At 50.2% G+C, this 16,502-nt stretch overlaps 1 protein-coding gene across 1 annotated transcript in view; it reads left to right on the top strand.

The window, feature by feature from the left end:
- The window catches only part of cpamd8 (C3 and PZP like alpha-2-macroglobulin domain containing 8), a 137,927-nt gene that overhangs the window by 17,423 nt on the left and 104,002 nt on the right, over nucleotides 1-16,502 (top strand). Inside the window, exons 6-11 of the mRNA XM_033047088.1 lie at nucleotides 954-971; nucleotides 2,893-2,947; nucleotides 3,727-3,840; nucleotides 11,006-11,090; nucleotides 12,560-12,668; nucleotides 15,077-15,304. Coding sequence (XP_032902979.1) covers nucleotides 954-971; nucleotides 2,893-2,947; nucleotides 3,727-3,840; nucleotides 11,006-11,090; nucleotides 12,560-12,668; nucleotides 15,077-15,304 — 609 coding nt within the window. The remainder of the gene's footprint in view (nucleotides 1-953; nucleotides 972-2,892; nucleotides 2,948-3,726; nucleotides 3,841-11,005; nucleotides 11,091-12,559; nucleotides 12,669-15,076; nucleotides 15,305-16,502) is intronic.

The raw sequence follows: 16,502 nt of genomic DNA, 5'->3' as shown, positions 1-16,502 counted from the left end.
CGGCCCAACGAGTCTGTGCCGACCAGTGATCACTCTGTACTCAAGTGCTAACCTACATATTAGGGACAATTTATGATTTTTTTTTAACTGAAGCCAATTAACCCACAGACCTGCACGTCTTTGGAGTGTGGGAGGAAATTGGAGCATTACGGAGGAAACACACGCGGTCACAGGGAGAACGTGCAAACTCCGTACAGACAGCAGCCTAATGTATCTAAAGTATCACAATGCTTTTGCTGTTTGTCTCAGTTGCTACTGCGTGGTGTTCACATTTTGCCTGTTATTCATTGCTGTGTTGAGGTCTGTTGGGGTTAAAGTAAATGGGAAAACTGGGTACAACTGCTGAGTTCTGTAGAACTACACCACGGCTCCATGGCTCTTACAATCGTTCCCAATTTTGTATGTATATCAGGGATTGATCCTTAATAATTCAAGAATGTTGCTAAAATGAGTCAAAGTGAGCTGAGAGAATTGAGCAGCTGGGCTTGTACACTCTGGAGTTTAGAAGGATGAGAGGGATTCTTATTGAAACATATAAGATTGTTAAGGGCTTGGACACGCTAGAGGCAGGAAACATGTTCCCGATGTTGGGGGAGTCCAGAACCAGGGGCCACAGTTTAAGAATAAGGAGTAAGCCATTTAGAACGGAGACGAGGAAACACTTTTTCTCACAGAGATTGGTGAGTCTGTGGAATTCTCTGCCTCAGAGGGCGGTGGAGGCAGGTTCTCTGGATGCTTTCAAGAGAGAGCTAGATAGGGCTCTTAAAAATAGCGGAGTCAGGGGATATGGGGAGACGGCAGGAACGGGGTACTGATTGGGGATGATCAGCCATGATCACATTGAATGGCGGTGCTGGCTCGAAGGGCCATATGGCCGACTCCTGCACCTATTGTCTATTGTATATTGTCTAAATCCACATTCAGACACCACTCTCTCTCCCTCTCTCTTTCAGGTCGAGGCCTACATCGTGGTGAGTTCCGCAGCTGATGGTCCATAAGTGATAGGAGCAGAACTAGGCCATTCAGCCCATCAAGTCTACTCAAGTTCTCTTGAGGCACTGTGTAACAATTGTGTTGCCAACTCCCACTATCAGTTTATCTGCACAGTTTGACACAGAGGGATACCACTCTTGATTCTGCGTACACTTTCTCCGTCCTTGTTCTCTGTCTTCCCAGTGTTCTGCCTCGTTCCTCTGCCTGTTCATCCTTAAGCTAAACTAAGCCGTTTGAGTTAATTATTTTCATGTGTGCTGAGGTACAGGGAAAAGCTTTTGCTGCACGCTTTTAATAAACAGTGAAGGATAAAAGGTACAACATTTAGTGCAAGATAAAGTCCGATGAAAGAGAATTCAAGTCTCCAATGAGATAGATGGGAGGTCAGCACTCTAACTGATGAGAGGATGGTTCAGCTGCCTGATAACAGCGGGGAAGAAACTGTCCCTGAATCTGGAGGTGTGCGTTGTCACACTTCTGTACTTCTTGCCTGATGGGAGAGGGGAGAAGAGGGAGTGACCAGGGTGAGACTGGGTCTTGATTATGCTGGTGGCCCTTGCCGAGGCAGCGTGAAGTGTGGATGGAGTCAATGGGAGGGAGGTTGGTTTGCGTGATAATAATAATAATGGATGGGATTTATATAGCGCCTTTCTAATACTCAAGGCGCTTTACATCGCATTATTCATTCATTCCTCAGTCACACTCGGTGGTGGTAAGCTACTTCTGTAGCCACAGCTGCCCTGGGGCAGACTGACGGAAGCGTGGCTGCCAATCTGCGCCTACGGCCCCTCCGACCACCACCAATCACTCGCACACATTCACACACAGGCAAAGGTGGGTGAAGTGTCTTGCCCAAGGACACAACGACAGTATGCACTCCAAGCGGGATTCGAACTGGCTACCTTCCGGTTGCCAGCCGAACACTTAGCCCATTGTGCCATCTGTCGTGATGGTCTGGGCTACCTCCGTGGCTGCGCAATTTCCTGCGGTCTTGGAATGGGGTCGTTACCAACCAAACATGCAAGATTCCAGTACACATAATGGCTCCGGGAGTGTTGCCGCCGTCTCTGAGGCCGAGTGGCCAGCACCCACTTTCGATGTTCCCAACTGCAGCAGCATGGAGACGTTGACTGGGCTACACTGCACCCAGCATGGATTATTGTTCCACTGGAAGGAAATCGATGGTCAGCAGTGCTCTGTCCCGGCCGGTCTCTGTGAGGGATTGCACGTTTAAGATTAATAACAGAAAATTAATCTTAATTTTGGTTGAAATCAAGAGAGCTTGTGGGGGCTAAGAAACAAATTGGAGGAACTGCGGTTCACATTTCGTTTGAGCAGCTCACAACCCATTGGTATGGTTATTGATTTCTCTAACTTCAAGCAACCTCTCTCTCCGTCCCTCCCCCACCCTAGTTCACCGACCAGTTTCGCTGACCTCCTGATTAGTTTTACTGTTCGTGTGCCTCGTTGTCAGCTTCCCCTCAGCCAACAATGAACCCTCCTACATTTCCTTTAGCATCTTCTGCTTTGATATGTCGTTTTTCACACCTTACCCTTCCATATCTCTAGTCTCTCTCAACTTCCCCTCACTCTCAATCTGAAGTAGGGTCTCGACCCCCATTCTTCCTCCCCAGAGATGCTGCCTGAGTTGCTCCAGCATCTTTGTGTCTATCTCCGGTGTCAACCAGCATCTGCAGTTCCTTCCTCCTGCACCCTTCCATTGTGTTGGGCTGATGGTGAATCCCGTCCCATCAGCATGTGGGGTGGGGGAATCACAGACCCTCTCCCTTCAATGTGTGTAGTGAGGAGCGGATGTTGTTTGGGCCAATGTCGGTTCCGTTGTCGCTTGAGCTGCCCTGAGCCTCAACATCTCTCTCACCGCTGCTCTCTCTCCCTCAGGACCCCCGAGGGTCTCGGATGATCCAGTGGAAAGAATTGAAGCCGGTGTGTTGCGGTAAGTCGTGCCACCCATTCCCTGAAATTCCCGTAAAATGATCGGCGGTTTCCGCAGAGTTGCCGGGCTAACAGTGTTGTCTGGACGGCGTTCGCACGTCCTCCCCGTGACCTGCGTGGGTTTTCTCCGGGTGCTCTGGTTTCCTCCCACGTACAGGTTTGTAAGTTAATTGGCTTCTGTAAATTGTCCCCGGTGTGTTCGACATTGTTTATGCATGGGGGTGATCGCTGGTCGACGCGGGCTTGGTGGGCTGAAGGGCCTGTCTCTGCGGTGTATCTAAGTGGTCGAAAGTAAATCTATGGGCTCCTGTGTCCAGCACTGCCCCCCCACCCGCTCTGCATAGAGCTTCACCGCCTTATAGAGCATCAGCCAGCCTTTCATAAGAATTAGACCATTCGGAGAAGAATTAGACCATTCGGCCCATCGAGTATTCCACCATTCAATCATGGCTGATCGGCCTGGAACATCGGGCCTCCGTAGAGGCAACTGTGGAGGCCTCAATAGGCCCGACTATGGGGGAACTGGGGTTGGGGACTGGACTTTGTGCCTTCCCTCATAATGGGAACCATTGTGGGGGGATGTTTTCATGTTAAAGTTCTTTAGTTTTGTCATGTTTGTATTCTTTTTTATGTGCTGCATTGGCATAACAAATTCCACCAGCCTGGCTGTGTGGTCATTAAAATAATCAATCAATCAATCAATCAATCTATCTCTCCCTCCTAACCCCATTCTCCTGCCTTCTCCCCATAATCCCTGACACCCATTTTGTTTCATTTCAGGCATTGTAAATATGAGCTTCCCTCTATCGGACCAACCTGTGATCGGAGAATGGTTAATCTTTGTGGAGCTTCAAGGGTACACGTACAACAAAACGTTTGAGGTGCAGAAATACGGTGAGTGTGGTACCCTCACTGTTCACTGTCCCTGGAACGCCAGCTCGACACCACCCCAGATGCAGATGGCCGGCACTTAAGCTGCGCATCTCCTAGACTACCAGCAATTCAACAGACCCACACGCAGACCGGTAGTTGTTTCACGGCCCGACGTGTGGCCTGGCAGTGCCGACACGCTGTCGTACGTGCGAACCTGCGGCGCTTAGTACAATCCCCGACGCAGATTGCCAGCACTTGCACAAGCTCAACACAGACGGCAGGCAGCTACACAGCCCGATGCAAGGGACTGGTTGTCCATACACAGTCCCCTGTGCAGATCATCGGAGCTTACACAACCCCACACGCGGGCTGCCAGTGCTTATACGGAAGATGGGCACAAAAAGCTGGAGTCACTCAGCGGGACAGGCAGCATCTCTGGAGAGAAGGAATGGGTGACGTTTCGGGTCGAGACCCTTCTTCAGAATGCTGGGGGAGAGGGAGATACATAGATAAGGATGAATGAGGTGTGAAAATGGGGAAAAGGGAATGGAGATCAAGGAACATGTAATCACAGAGGGGGAGCAGCGAGAGGATATTGCTGCACCCGCTTATACACAACCCCACACGCAGACTGCCAGTGCTTATACACAACCCCACACGTGGGCTGCCAGTGCTTATACACAACCCCACACGTGGGCTGCATGCATCCACACGGCCTCACATGCGGACTGGCTGCGTACAGCTGTTGTCTAGGGCCGGAGCTGCCAACAGTCCCTGGCTGGAACACAGTACAGAGACAAACGCTGATGGATTTCTATCAGGTTCCAGTTATTTTGGCACGTTTTTTTTTTTTACCCAAGAGGCAGGATCTGTTTTTTATTCATGAAAAGCGTGTTGCTCTGGTGGCCAGATGGTGCTGGGGAGGGGAGAACGATGTTGGCCGTCACCCACACAGGGACAGTGTCGAGGGACCGCGGGCAGGTTGCTGGTGAGGAGCAGAGTTGACCGCACACCAACTCTGACCGCCTGCTTCTCTACACAAGATGCTTGGTGCGGTCGCTCACAGCCTTAGCTCCTGTCACAGTCCAAGCTCACACGCATGGCCTTTGCTGCTGTGTCAAGCATGGGCCCAGCTCATGCTGCATCATCCGCTTCAAACGTCCCCACCTTGTGCTGAAACGTTGCCATTCCTCACCTGACTCCATCTAACCTCACCTACACGCACAAGTAGTGCCTGTGCTTCTCCAATTCCGGCCTCCACAAATTCAATCATGATAAATTCAAAATTGTATCTTCACATGCCAAGATAATACCTTTGAAATGTTCTCCCGAAACACTTTGCCTTCTCTTCCCTTCCTGTGCTGCCTTTCTCTCTCTCTCTCTCTCCTTCCCTCCCTCTCTCCCTCTCTTTCTCTCCCTCTCTCTCCCCCTCTCTTTCTCTCCCTCTCTTTCTCTCCCTCTCTCTCTCTCTCCTTCCCTCCCTCTCCCCCTCTCTTTCTCTCCCTCTCTTTCTCTCTCTCTCTCTCTCTCTCTCTCCCTCTCCCCCTCTCCTTCTCTCCCTCTCTTTCTCTCCCTCTCTCTCTCTCCTTCCCTCTCTCTCTCCCTCTCTCTCCCTCTCTCTCCCTCTTTCTCTCTCTCTCTCTCCTTCTCTCCCTCTCTTTCTCCCTCTCTCTCGCTTTCTTTCTCTCCCTCTCTCTCTCCCTCTCTCTCTCTCCCTCTCTCCCTCTCTCCCCCCTCTCTTTCTCTCTCCCTCTCTTTCTCTTTCCTGTTTCTCGTTCCACTCTTTCTCTCCCCCTCTCTCTCCCCCTCTCTCTTTCCCTCTCTCTCCTTCCCTCTCTTTCTCTCCCCCTCTCCCCCCTCTCTCTCCCTCCCTCTCTCTCCCCCCCCCACTCACCCCCCTCTTTTCCCCCACTCCCCTCTCCCCATTGTTTCTCTATTTTTCTCTCTTTCTGTTTTTCTTCTATTTCCACTCTCAGTCTATCACTCTTCTCTTTTCTTTCACCCTTGATCCGCACCATTTTGACCTCACGTGCTTTTGTTGCCTCTCTGCCCCACAGGTTGACTCTCGCCTCCTGTCTCTCTCTCTGTCTCTCTCTCTCTCTCTCCCTTTCTCTCTGCACGGCATGCAAGTTATGTCAGGAATTTGGGCCAGGGAATTGAAAAGATTCCTTGAGGAATGATTCCAGATTGAGTGGGTGGTTGCCATGAGGTGGGGGAGGAGTCCTAATCCCTTTGCTCGTATCCAGCTGGGAATGGTTTGGGCCGGGACCGCTGGTGATAGCTGCAGGAGTCACCCCCCTCACTTCGGTTCCAGAGTGCTTGTTCTCTTAGGCATCTCCTTCCCTGTACATATCCAAACGACATCTCCCGACCACTGCGCCCCACCGCGTTATCTCCTCTGTCACCCACTTCATCAGCTCATTCAAACTCAGTCCAGTTCCGTTTAGTTTATTGTCACGTGTACCGAGCGACAGTGAAAAGCTTTTGTAGCGTGCAAGCCAGTCAGCGCAAAGACAATACATGATTGCAATTGATTCATTCGCAGTGTACAGGTGCAGGATAAAGGAAGAACCTTTCGTGATCTTAGTTAAAGTCAGACATTGAGTGTGAGGGACATTGAAACCAAAAGCTTGGCCAAAGAGGTGAGCTTTAGGGAGCACCTCAAAAGAGGAAAGCCGAAGAAGTATTTGACTTGGGGGGAGGAGGAGAAGAGAAGATGTTGCCAGGACTCGAGGGTCTGGGCTTTAGGGAGAGGTTGAGCATGCTGGGACCTTCTTCCTTGGTGCGCTCTCAAGGAACCCAAGGAGGATGAGGGGTGATCTTATACGTGTGGCACAGTGGGGCAGCGGTAGATTTGCTGCCTTACAGCAGCAGAGACCCGGGTTCGATCCTGACTACGGTGCTGTCTGTGCAGAATTTGTCCGTTCTCCCCGTGACCGCTTGGGTTTTCTCCGAGATAGAAAACATAGAAACATAGAAAATAGGTGCAGGAGTAGAGGCCATTCGGCCCTTCGACCCTCCACCGCCATTCAATATGATCATGGCTGATCATCCAACTCAGTATCCCATCCCTGCCTTCTCTCCATACCCCCTGATCCCATTAGCCACAAGGGCCACATCTAGCTCCCTCTTAAATATAGCCAATGAACTGTGGCCTCAACTACCTTCTGTGGCAGATAATTCCACAGATTCACCACTCTCTGTGTGAAAAATGTTTTTCTCATCTCGGTCCTAAAAGATTTCCCCCTTATCCTTAAACTGTGACCCCTTGTTCTGGACTTCCCCAACATCGGGAACAATCTTCCTGCATCTAGCCTGTCCAACCCCTTAAGAATTTTGTAAGTTTCTATAAGATCCCCCCTCAATCTTCTGAATTCTAGCGAGTACAAGCCGAGTCTATCCAGTCTTTCTTCATATGAAAGTCCTGCCATCCCAGGAATCAGTCTGGTGAACCTTCTCTGTACTCCCTCTATGGCAAGAATGTCTTTCCTCAGATTGGGAGACCAAAACTGTACGCAATACTCCAGGTGTGGTCTCACCTTTGGCCCATCGGAGATCTTCGGTCTCCTCCCACATTCCAAAGATGTACCGGTGTGTAGCTTAATTGGCTTGTCGTAAATGTAAATTGTCCCTGGTGTGTGGAGGACAGTGTTAATGTGTGGGAATTGCTGGTCGGTGCGGACTCGGTGGGCCGAAGGGCCTAAACTAAGGCAGTATCTCTAAACTAAACTAACATAATAGATCGGGTAGACGCACAGAGTCTCTTGCCCAGAGTCGGGGAATCGAGAACCAGAGGACAAAGGTTTATGGGCCTGCCCCACTTAGGCGACTCTTTAGGCGACTGCCAGGGGCTCATTTTAATGGAATTCATCTACAACACCTGGCGACAACCTACGACAACCTACAACAATACCTACAACAGCAAAAATTATCGCCACTGTTGCCAAACATTTTTCAGCATGTTGAAAATTTTGCAATAGTCGCCCAAATAAATCACCTACGTGGGACAGGCCCATTACGGTGAGGGGGGAGATATTTAATAGGAACCCGGGTGGTAACCTTTTCACACAAAGGGTGATGGGTGAATGGAACGTGTTGCCGGAGGAGGTAGTTGAGGCAGAGTCCGCGCTGGCCAGCAATCACTCTATCATCCACACTTTGGGATGTGGGAGGAAACCTGAGCACCAGGAGAACGCCCACACAGTCACAGAGAGAGCGTACAATGACCCATTAGAGCAGACACAGGTTAGAGACAGAGTAGAGCTCCCTCCGTACTGTTCCGTCGTACACTAACGGAACAGCGCAGGTGAGAATTAGTTTGGTCTAGTTTAGAGATACAGCGCGGAAACGGGTCCTTCGACCCACCAAGTCCACACTGACCAGCAATCGCCGCACACTAAAACTGCCCGACACACATTAATGACAATTTTACATTCATATCAAGCCAATTAACTTACAAACCTGTAAGTCTTTGTAGTGTGGGAGGAAAGTGAAGGTCTCGGAGAAAACCTACGCAGGTCACTGGGAAAAACGATCAAACTACGAACAGATGGCACCCGTAGTCAGGATCGAACCTGTGTCTTTGACGCTGTGAGGCAGTAGCTCTGAGGCAGTGGCAGTAGCAGTAGCCACGATGCCACAGAGTAAAGCTCCCTCCGTACTATCCCGTCACGCACACACTGCAGAAGCAGCACAGGGTAGATGCAGAATAAAGCCCCCGCTACACCGTCCCCTCAAACACCGACCTCCTGGACCGTGTTTTCAGCTTTGTGTGTATCTGGACCATTCCAGGGCCCTGTTTAGTTTAGAGATACAGCTCGGAAACAGGCCCTTCGGCCCACCGAGTCCACACCGACCAGCGATCCCGCACATTAACACTATCCTACACACACTAGGGACAATTTACACACACACAAAGCCGATTAACCTACATACCTGTACGTCTTTGGAATGTGGGAGGAAACCGAAGATCTCGGAGAAAGCCCACGCGGTCATGGGGAAAACGTACAAAGTCCGTACAGACAGCACCCGTAGTCGGGATCGAACCCGGGTCTCCAGCGCTGCAAGCTATATTTAAGAGGGAGTTAGATGTGGCCCTTGTGGCTAAAGGGATCAGGGGGTATGGAGAGAAGGCAGGTACAGGATACTGAGTTGGATGATCAGCCATGATCATATTGAATGGCGGTGCAGGCTCGAAGGGCCGAATGGCCTCTACTCCTGCACCTATTTTCTATGTTACTATGTGAGGCAGCAACTCTACCGCTGAGCCACCGTGGCTGCCCAGTGTTATGTGGCTCTTGGCTGAGAATCAACCAGCTCCCCAATTATTTAGCAGCTGGCAAAATGTCCTCCTGGGCCGGTTGTGGGTCCCGTGTGCCAGAGGTGGTTGGTCAACGTGTATCATTCATCCAGGAGTGTTGGCAATTTTGAGCGTTTCCTGGCAGTGTACATGGAGCAGAAATGTTTTCCACTGGCGGGAGGTTGGTAACCAGACTTCACAGAATTGGCACGCGATCACAGGGGATGAGAAATATTTCTTTGCCGTTTGGTTGCCGTGATGTGAGACGCAATGTCTGAAGGAGACGTGGAAACAGATTTGACAGAAACTTTCGACAGGATGTTGAACAAATAACTGGAAGAGGAAACTATTTGCAGAGTTGATGGGGGAAGAACAGAGGAGCGAGAGATAATTCTTTCAAAGAGCCAGCACAGACACGATGGGCTGAGTGGCCTCCTATCCTGTCTCATTCTGTTATTTCTAGTGAATATTGGCATGGTACTTTATTGGTCATACGTACGGCAGTACAGTGAAATTCTTTTTGTACACAGTTCCGTTCAAGTATCAGTACACATGAGCAGTATGTGTAGGAAGGAACTGCAGATGCTGGTTTAAACCGAAGGTAGACACAAAAAAGCTGGAGTGACTCAGCGGGTCAGGCAGCATCTCTGGAGAAAAGGAATAGGTGACATTTCGGGTCGAGACCCTTCTTTAGTCTTAAGAATGTCACCATTATGCTGCCTTTTTCTCTAGAGATGCTGCCTGATCCGCTGAGTTACTTCGATACATATTAGATAAGCATCTCAGCTACAATACAATTGTATAGCAGTAGTATAGACAGTACCACAGTATACAAAGACTACAGTACTGAAGTATACAGTATACTAGAGACAGTATACAGAGTCGCTAGTTAGGCGCCACTTTCAAGCCCCAGTTGTTGTCAGTGCAGGATTCTTGGCCTGACCATGAAGGCCCGTTGTCAATAGACAATAGACAATAGGTGCAGGAGTAGGCCATTTGGCCCTTCGAGTCCTGGCAGCGTTGCAGGGTCGGCCTGGCCAAGTGTAACCGTTCTTTGGACACCCTGTGCGTAGGGGAGAGGGTAGGGCCGCAGATGTCCTGGTTGGGTTGTTCCTGGGCCTGGCCAAGCTGGCCATCCGCGAGTCACAGAGCCAGGCGGAAGAGGGCTCTGACCGAGCCAGCTGCCTGCCCCTTTTCCAGGGTTACGTCGAATGCATCCTTGACGAGGATTGTAACATAGTTGTATAGTAGTTTATTTAGTATATTTGTTTGTCTTATACTATGGCGGTGGGCTCTGCTTTGTTTTATTGTATTGTAAATATTATTTTTAATAATTGATTTTTTGATTGTTAACCTCGGTCGCTTCTCCACTGCTGTAAACCACGTGCGGTCCACGTGTTCGTCTTGGTGCAACGCCCAGTCCAGCCGTGCCCCAGGCTGTTCCATCCCAGCTTGTGTGTAGACTCTGTCGCCCAATTTTAATTGACAATAGGGTGGCACAGTGGCCCATCGATGGAGTTGCTGCCTCACAGCGCCAGAGACCCGGGTTTGATCCTGACTATGGGTACTGCCTCTATGGAGTTTATACATTCATCCTGTGACCACGTGGGTTTTCTCCAGGTGCTCCGGTTTCCTCCCACACTCCAAAGGCATACTGGTGTGTAGGTTAACTAGCTTCGGTAAAATTGTAACTTGTCCCTTTAGCGTGGAGGATACTGCTGACGTACGGGGATCGCTGGTCGGCGCGGACTGGGTGGGCCCAAGGGCCTGTTTCCGCGCTGTGTCTCCAAAAAAGTAAATTCTGAAGTCTAATACAATTTTACTAATGTGGGAATATTTATGTTTTTGCCATGTAACGAAAATGAACATTTTCATTCTTGCGTATAGTGTTACCAAAGTTCGAGCTCACTATCGATCCTCCCAGGTACATCCAGGATCTGAGCAAGTGTGAGGAGGGAACTGTGCATGCCAGGTAAGCTACACTTCCTCCCGCGAAATGGCTGCCCAATCTAGAGCCTCTCAGCACAGAGCACGGGGCAAAGGCCTCCCCAACACTCTGACCTCTTCCACTCCTCCACTAGACTCTTCCACCAGTGGGAGAGTCTGTGACCAGAGGTTAAAGCCTCAGAATTTAATGGACGTCCCTGTATGAAGGAGATGAGGAGAAATGTCTTTGGTCAGAGGGTGGTGAATCTGTGGAATTCATTGCCACAGAAGGCTGTGGAGGCTGTCAAAAATTGATATTTCTAAGGCAGAGATAGACAGATTCTTGATTAGTACAGGTGTCAGGGGTTATGGGGAGAAGGCAGGAGAATGGGGTTGAGATGGAAAGAGATTAGCCATGATTGAATGGCGGCGTAGACTTGATGGGCCGAATGGCCTAATTCTGCTTCAATCACTTATGAACCTCTACACCTCCAAAGATAGTTATTTGTTACATGTGTAACTGCAGAGTGACATTCTCTTTGCATATTTACACGTGCGTGCACTGCCATGTTTTGGTGCCGTTTCACAAGTCCGGTCGGCCCGTGCGCTTGGTCTACTGGAGCGGCTCCCGATCCAGGCGAGCCCCAGGCTCCTGCAGGGCCTTCCCCCGTCGCCTTTGACAGGATCGGCCCGCGAACCGACGTCCCTCTCCTCTCCTCGCCCGGCCTCATTAGTGTCCCGGGGGCGCCTACTGCAGCCGACCCTGAAGGCGCTGGAGCCGGTCCGCCCTCATATGACCCTCTTGCTCCTCGTGTCCAACGTCTCCAGCGGCTCCCACCTCATCGGCTCTCCGGTGTACAGGGGAACGGGCAGGGCAGTGAGCACTGGCGCTTTGTCATCATTGCCATAGAGGGAGTACAGAGAAGGTTCACCAGACTGATTCCTGGGATGGCAGGACTTTCATATGAAGAAAGACAGGATAGACTCGGCTTGTACTCACTAGAATTTAGAAGATTGAGGGGGGATCTTATAGAAACTTACAACATTCTTCAGGGGTTGGACAGGCTAGATGCAGGAAGATTGTTCCCGATGTTGGGGAAGTCCAGAACAAGGGGTCACAGTTTAAGGATAAGGGGGAAGTCTTTTAGGACCGAGATGAGAATTTTTTTTTTCACACAGAGTGGTGAGTCTGTGGAATTCTCTGCCACAGAAAGTAGTTGAGGCCAGTTCATTTAAGAGGGAGTTGGATGTGGCCCTTGTGGCTAAAAGGATCAGGGGGTATGGAGAGAAGGCAGGTACAGGATACTGAGTTGGATGATCAGCCATGATCATATTGAATGGCGGTGCAGGCTCGAAGGGCCGAATGGCCTCTACTCCTGCACCTATTTTCTATGTTTCTATCATTGTGACGCCTGCATTGGGCGAGAAGAGAGTCTGGAACTGTTCCACCGCGTGTGGCTGCATCAAACCACGCCTCCCTCACCGTGCACCTTCCCTCTCTCGTGTTATCTTTAGGTACACGTTTGGTAAACCAGTGTCGGGGAGGCTGACGGTGAACATGACGGTGAACGGAGTGGGTTACTACCGGCACGAGCTGGGGCACCCTGTGGTGAAGACCATGGAGGTATGTCATCTCAGCACACTGACCTCATATTGTTGACCCAGGAAACATAGACGGAATCCATTTTAAAGCTCAGTGTTCATTAAACTCTCCCAAGGCAAGGTAGATACTGAGTTATGTTGCCTCTACATTGGCCCATCAAACCGTTTAATGATAGGAATGGCATTGCTCACATACGTAGGTGAGGAAGGATGTGCTGGCACTGGAGAGGGTCCAGTGGAGATTTATGGGAATGATCCCGGAAATGATTGGATTGACGTATGAGGAGCGTTTGAGGGCACTGGGCCTCTACTCGCTGGAGTTTAGAAGAGTGGGGGGGGGGGGGTGACCTAATTGAAACATACAGAATAGTGAAAGGCTTGGGTCGAGTGGATGTGGGGAGGATGTTTCCAATAGGTGAGGATGTTTCCTCACAGGTGAGATACAGCCACTCACCTGACAAACTCACCGGCATGTCTTGGATCAGACGCCACAGCCTCAGGATTAAAGGATGTACCTGTAGAATGGAGATGAGGAGGAATTTCTTCAGCCAGGGTTTGGTGAATCTGTGGAATTCATTGCCACAGACGGCTGTGGAGGCCAAGTCATTGCATATTTTTTAAAGTGAAGATTGACAGGTTCTTGATGGTGGGGGCATCAAAGGTTATGGGGAAGTGAATAGGGTTGAGAGAAAAATAGATTAGCCATGATGGAACGGCAGAGCAGACTTGATAGGACGAATGGCCTAATTCTGCTCCTATGTCTTATGGTCAAAGGTTCAAAGGTTCTTTATTAGTCACATACACCAATTGGTGTAGTGAAATGCCTATTGCCATTGCGGCACATACAAAAAGAATACAAACATAACACTAATAAAGACATTTAAACATTAAAAAACACCCCCCCACAATGGTTCCCACTGTGAGGGAAGGCACAAAGCCCAGTCCCCATCCCCATGTCCACCCATAGTCGGGCCTATTGAGGCCTCCGCAGTCGCCTTTACGGAGGCCCGATGTTCCAGGCCCTTCTCGCCGGATGATGGTGGTCGGGAGAATCCTCACAGCGGCTTGGGAAAACCTGGAAGTGCCGCTTCCGTACTGGAGACTTAGATAACTCTCTTTGCACTGAGGTACAGAGGTACAGACACTCATCTGACAAACTCCCAGGGTGTGATAGCATAGGTCAATACAGAGTATAGCCCCCTCTGCACTGTTCCATTGCACACTCACGGGGAAGAGGCAGCATGGATTAGATACAGAGTGAAGCCCCCCCCTACACTGTCCCACCCAGAGCAGGGGAAGCGCAGGTTAAATGCATTGCAGCTGAAGAAGGTCATCTGTTCATTTCCCTCCACAGAGTCCGCTCAGTCCACCTAAACCTACCTGATCTCACATTTACTAAACACTCGGCCATTCCTACTCTCCAGAGATGCTGCCTCACCAGCTGAGTTACTCCAGCATTTTGTGTCTACTTTAACTCCCCCTCCCATTCTCACGCTGATCTTTCTGTCCTGGGCCCCCTCCATTGTCGGAGTGAGGCCCACTGCAAATTGGACGAACAGCACCTCATATTTTGTTTGGGCAGCTTGCACCCCAGCGGCATGAATATTGACTTCTCTAACTTCAAGTAATCCTTGCTTTCCCCCTCACTCCATCCCTCCCCCTTCCCAGTTCTCCGACCAGTCTGACTGTCCCGGATTACATTTTATCTCTGTTTGCTTTGTTGTTACCTTCTCCCAGCTAACAATGATCTACATTTTCCTTGATCTCCATCACCTTTGATGTCTCATTCTCACACCTTGCATTCCTTATCTCTGTATCCTCCCCGACTCTCAGTGTGCAGAATGGTCTCAACCCAAAACATCACCCTTTCCTCCTTGCCTGAGATGCTGCCTGTCCCGTTGAGTTACTCCAGCATTTTGTATCTATCTTAGGTGTACGGAACAAGTTGCTGGTAAAGGTAGTTGAGGCAGGCATTATTGCAAAGTTTAAGACACATTTGGGCAGGTACATGGGTTGGACAGGTTTAGAGGGATATGGGCCAAACGCAGGCTTGTGGGACTTGTATAGATGGGGCATGTTGGTTGCTGTGGGCAAGTTGGGCCGAAGGGCCTGTTTCCATGCAGTGTGACTCTATGAAATGTCAGAGAGCCCTTCTTTGGTCAGAGGGTGGTGAATCTGTGGAATTCTTTGCCACAGGAGGTTGTGGAGGCCAAGTCAGTGTGGATATTTTTAAGGCAGAGATAGACAGATTCTTGATTAGTACGGGTGTCAGGGGTTATGAGGAGAAGGCAGGAGAATTGGGTTAGAAGGGAGAGATAGATCAGCCATGATTGAGTGGTGTAGTAGACGTGATGGGCTGAAGGGCCAAATTCTGCTCCTATGACCTTATGAAGGTGCCGTTGACGTTCCCACACATTCCTTCTCTTCCAGCTTGATGGCACCGCCTCCTTTCCCATCTGTGTCAAGGAGATGATGCCGGTGGACGTTGCCGAACATTTCCGCGGCTCGCTCAACATCTGGGCCTCGGTGTTGAGCGGTGGCGGCAGCACGCAGATCACCTTCGACGATTCCACCCCTGTCCACAAGCAGCTCATCGACATCAAGTACTCCAAGGACACTCGCAAGCAGTTCAAGCCCGGCCTGCCCTACAAAGGAAAGGTAACGCAGTTCAGTTTAGTTTTAGAGATACCCCGCGGGAAACAGGCCCCTCGGCCCACCAGCGATCGACACAAACACTATCCTACACACACTAGGGACAATTTACCATGATACCAAGCCAATTAACCTACAGACCTGCACGTCTCTGGAGTGTGGGAGGAAACCGGAGAGCCTGGATAAAACCCACACGGTCACGGGGAGAATGTGCAAACTCCATACGGGCAGCACCCGTAGTCAGGATCGAACCAGGGTCTCTGGCGCTGTAAAGCAGCAACTCTACCGCTGCACCACCACAATGTTGGGGCTGTGAAACTGGGAGCCTCCAAAGCATGGAGAACTATCTTGGAGCCATACAGTGTGGAGACAGGCCCTTCGGCACAACACCGACCAACACGCCCCACCTACACTAGTCCCGTCTGTCCGCATTTGGTCCGTATCCCTCTAAACCTGTCCTAAACCTCTGAGGAAGGACATTATAGCCATAGAGGGAGTGCAGAGAAGGTTCACCAGACTGATTCCTGGGATGTCAGGACTTTCATATGAAGAAAGACTGGATAGACTTGGCTTATACTCGCTAGAATTTAGGAGATTGAGAGGGGATCTTATAGAAACTTACAAAATTCTTATGGGGTTGGACAGGCTAGATGCAGGAAGATTGTTCCCGATGTTGGGGAAGTCCAGGACAAGGGGTCACAGCTTAAGGATAAGGGGGAAATCCTTTAGGACCGAGATGAGAAGAAACTTTTTCACACAGAGAGTGGTGAATCTCTGGAACTCTCTGCCACAGAGGGTAGTTGAGGCCAGTTCATTGGCTATATTTAAGAGGGAGTTAGATGTGGCCCTTGTGGCTAAAGGGATCAGGGGGTATGGAGAGAAGGCAGGTACGGGATACTGAGTTGGATGATCAGCCATGATCATATTGAATGGCGGTGCAGGCTCGAAGGGCCGAATGGCCTACTTCTGCACCTATTTTCTATGTATCTATGTATCTATCCATGTACCTGTCCAAATGCTTCTTAAACGTTGCTTTAGTACCTGCGTCAACGACCTCCTCCGGCATCTCGTTCCAAACACCCAGAGGAGACCCACGTGGTCACAGGGAGAACAGGCAAACTGCAGACAGACAACACCTGGAATCAGTGTTGAACCTGGGTTTCTAGAGGTGTGAGGCAGCAACTCTACCAGCTGCACCTTTGTG

This window comes from Amblyraja radiata, chromosome 29 (assembly GCF_010909765.2).
Source record: "Amblyraja radiata isolate CabotCenter1 chromosome 29, sAmbRad1.1.pri, whole genome shotgun sequence".
NCBI lineage: Eukaryota > Metazoa > Chordata > Chondrichthyes > Rajiformes > Rajidae > Amblyraja > Amblyraja radiata.
Note: the sequence above shows the minus strand (reverse complement) of the source record. Positions and strands in the feature narration are given on the sequence as shown.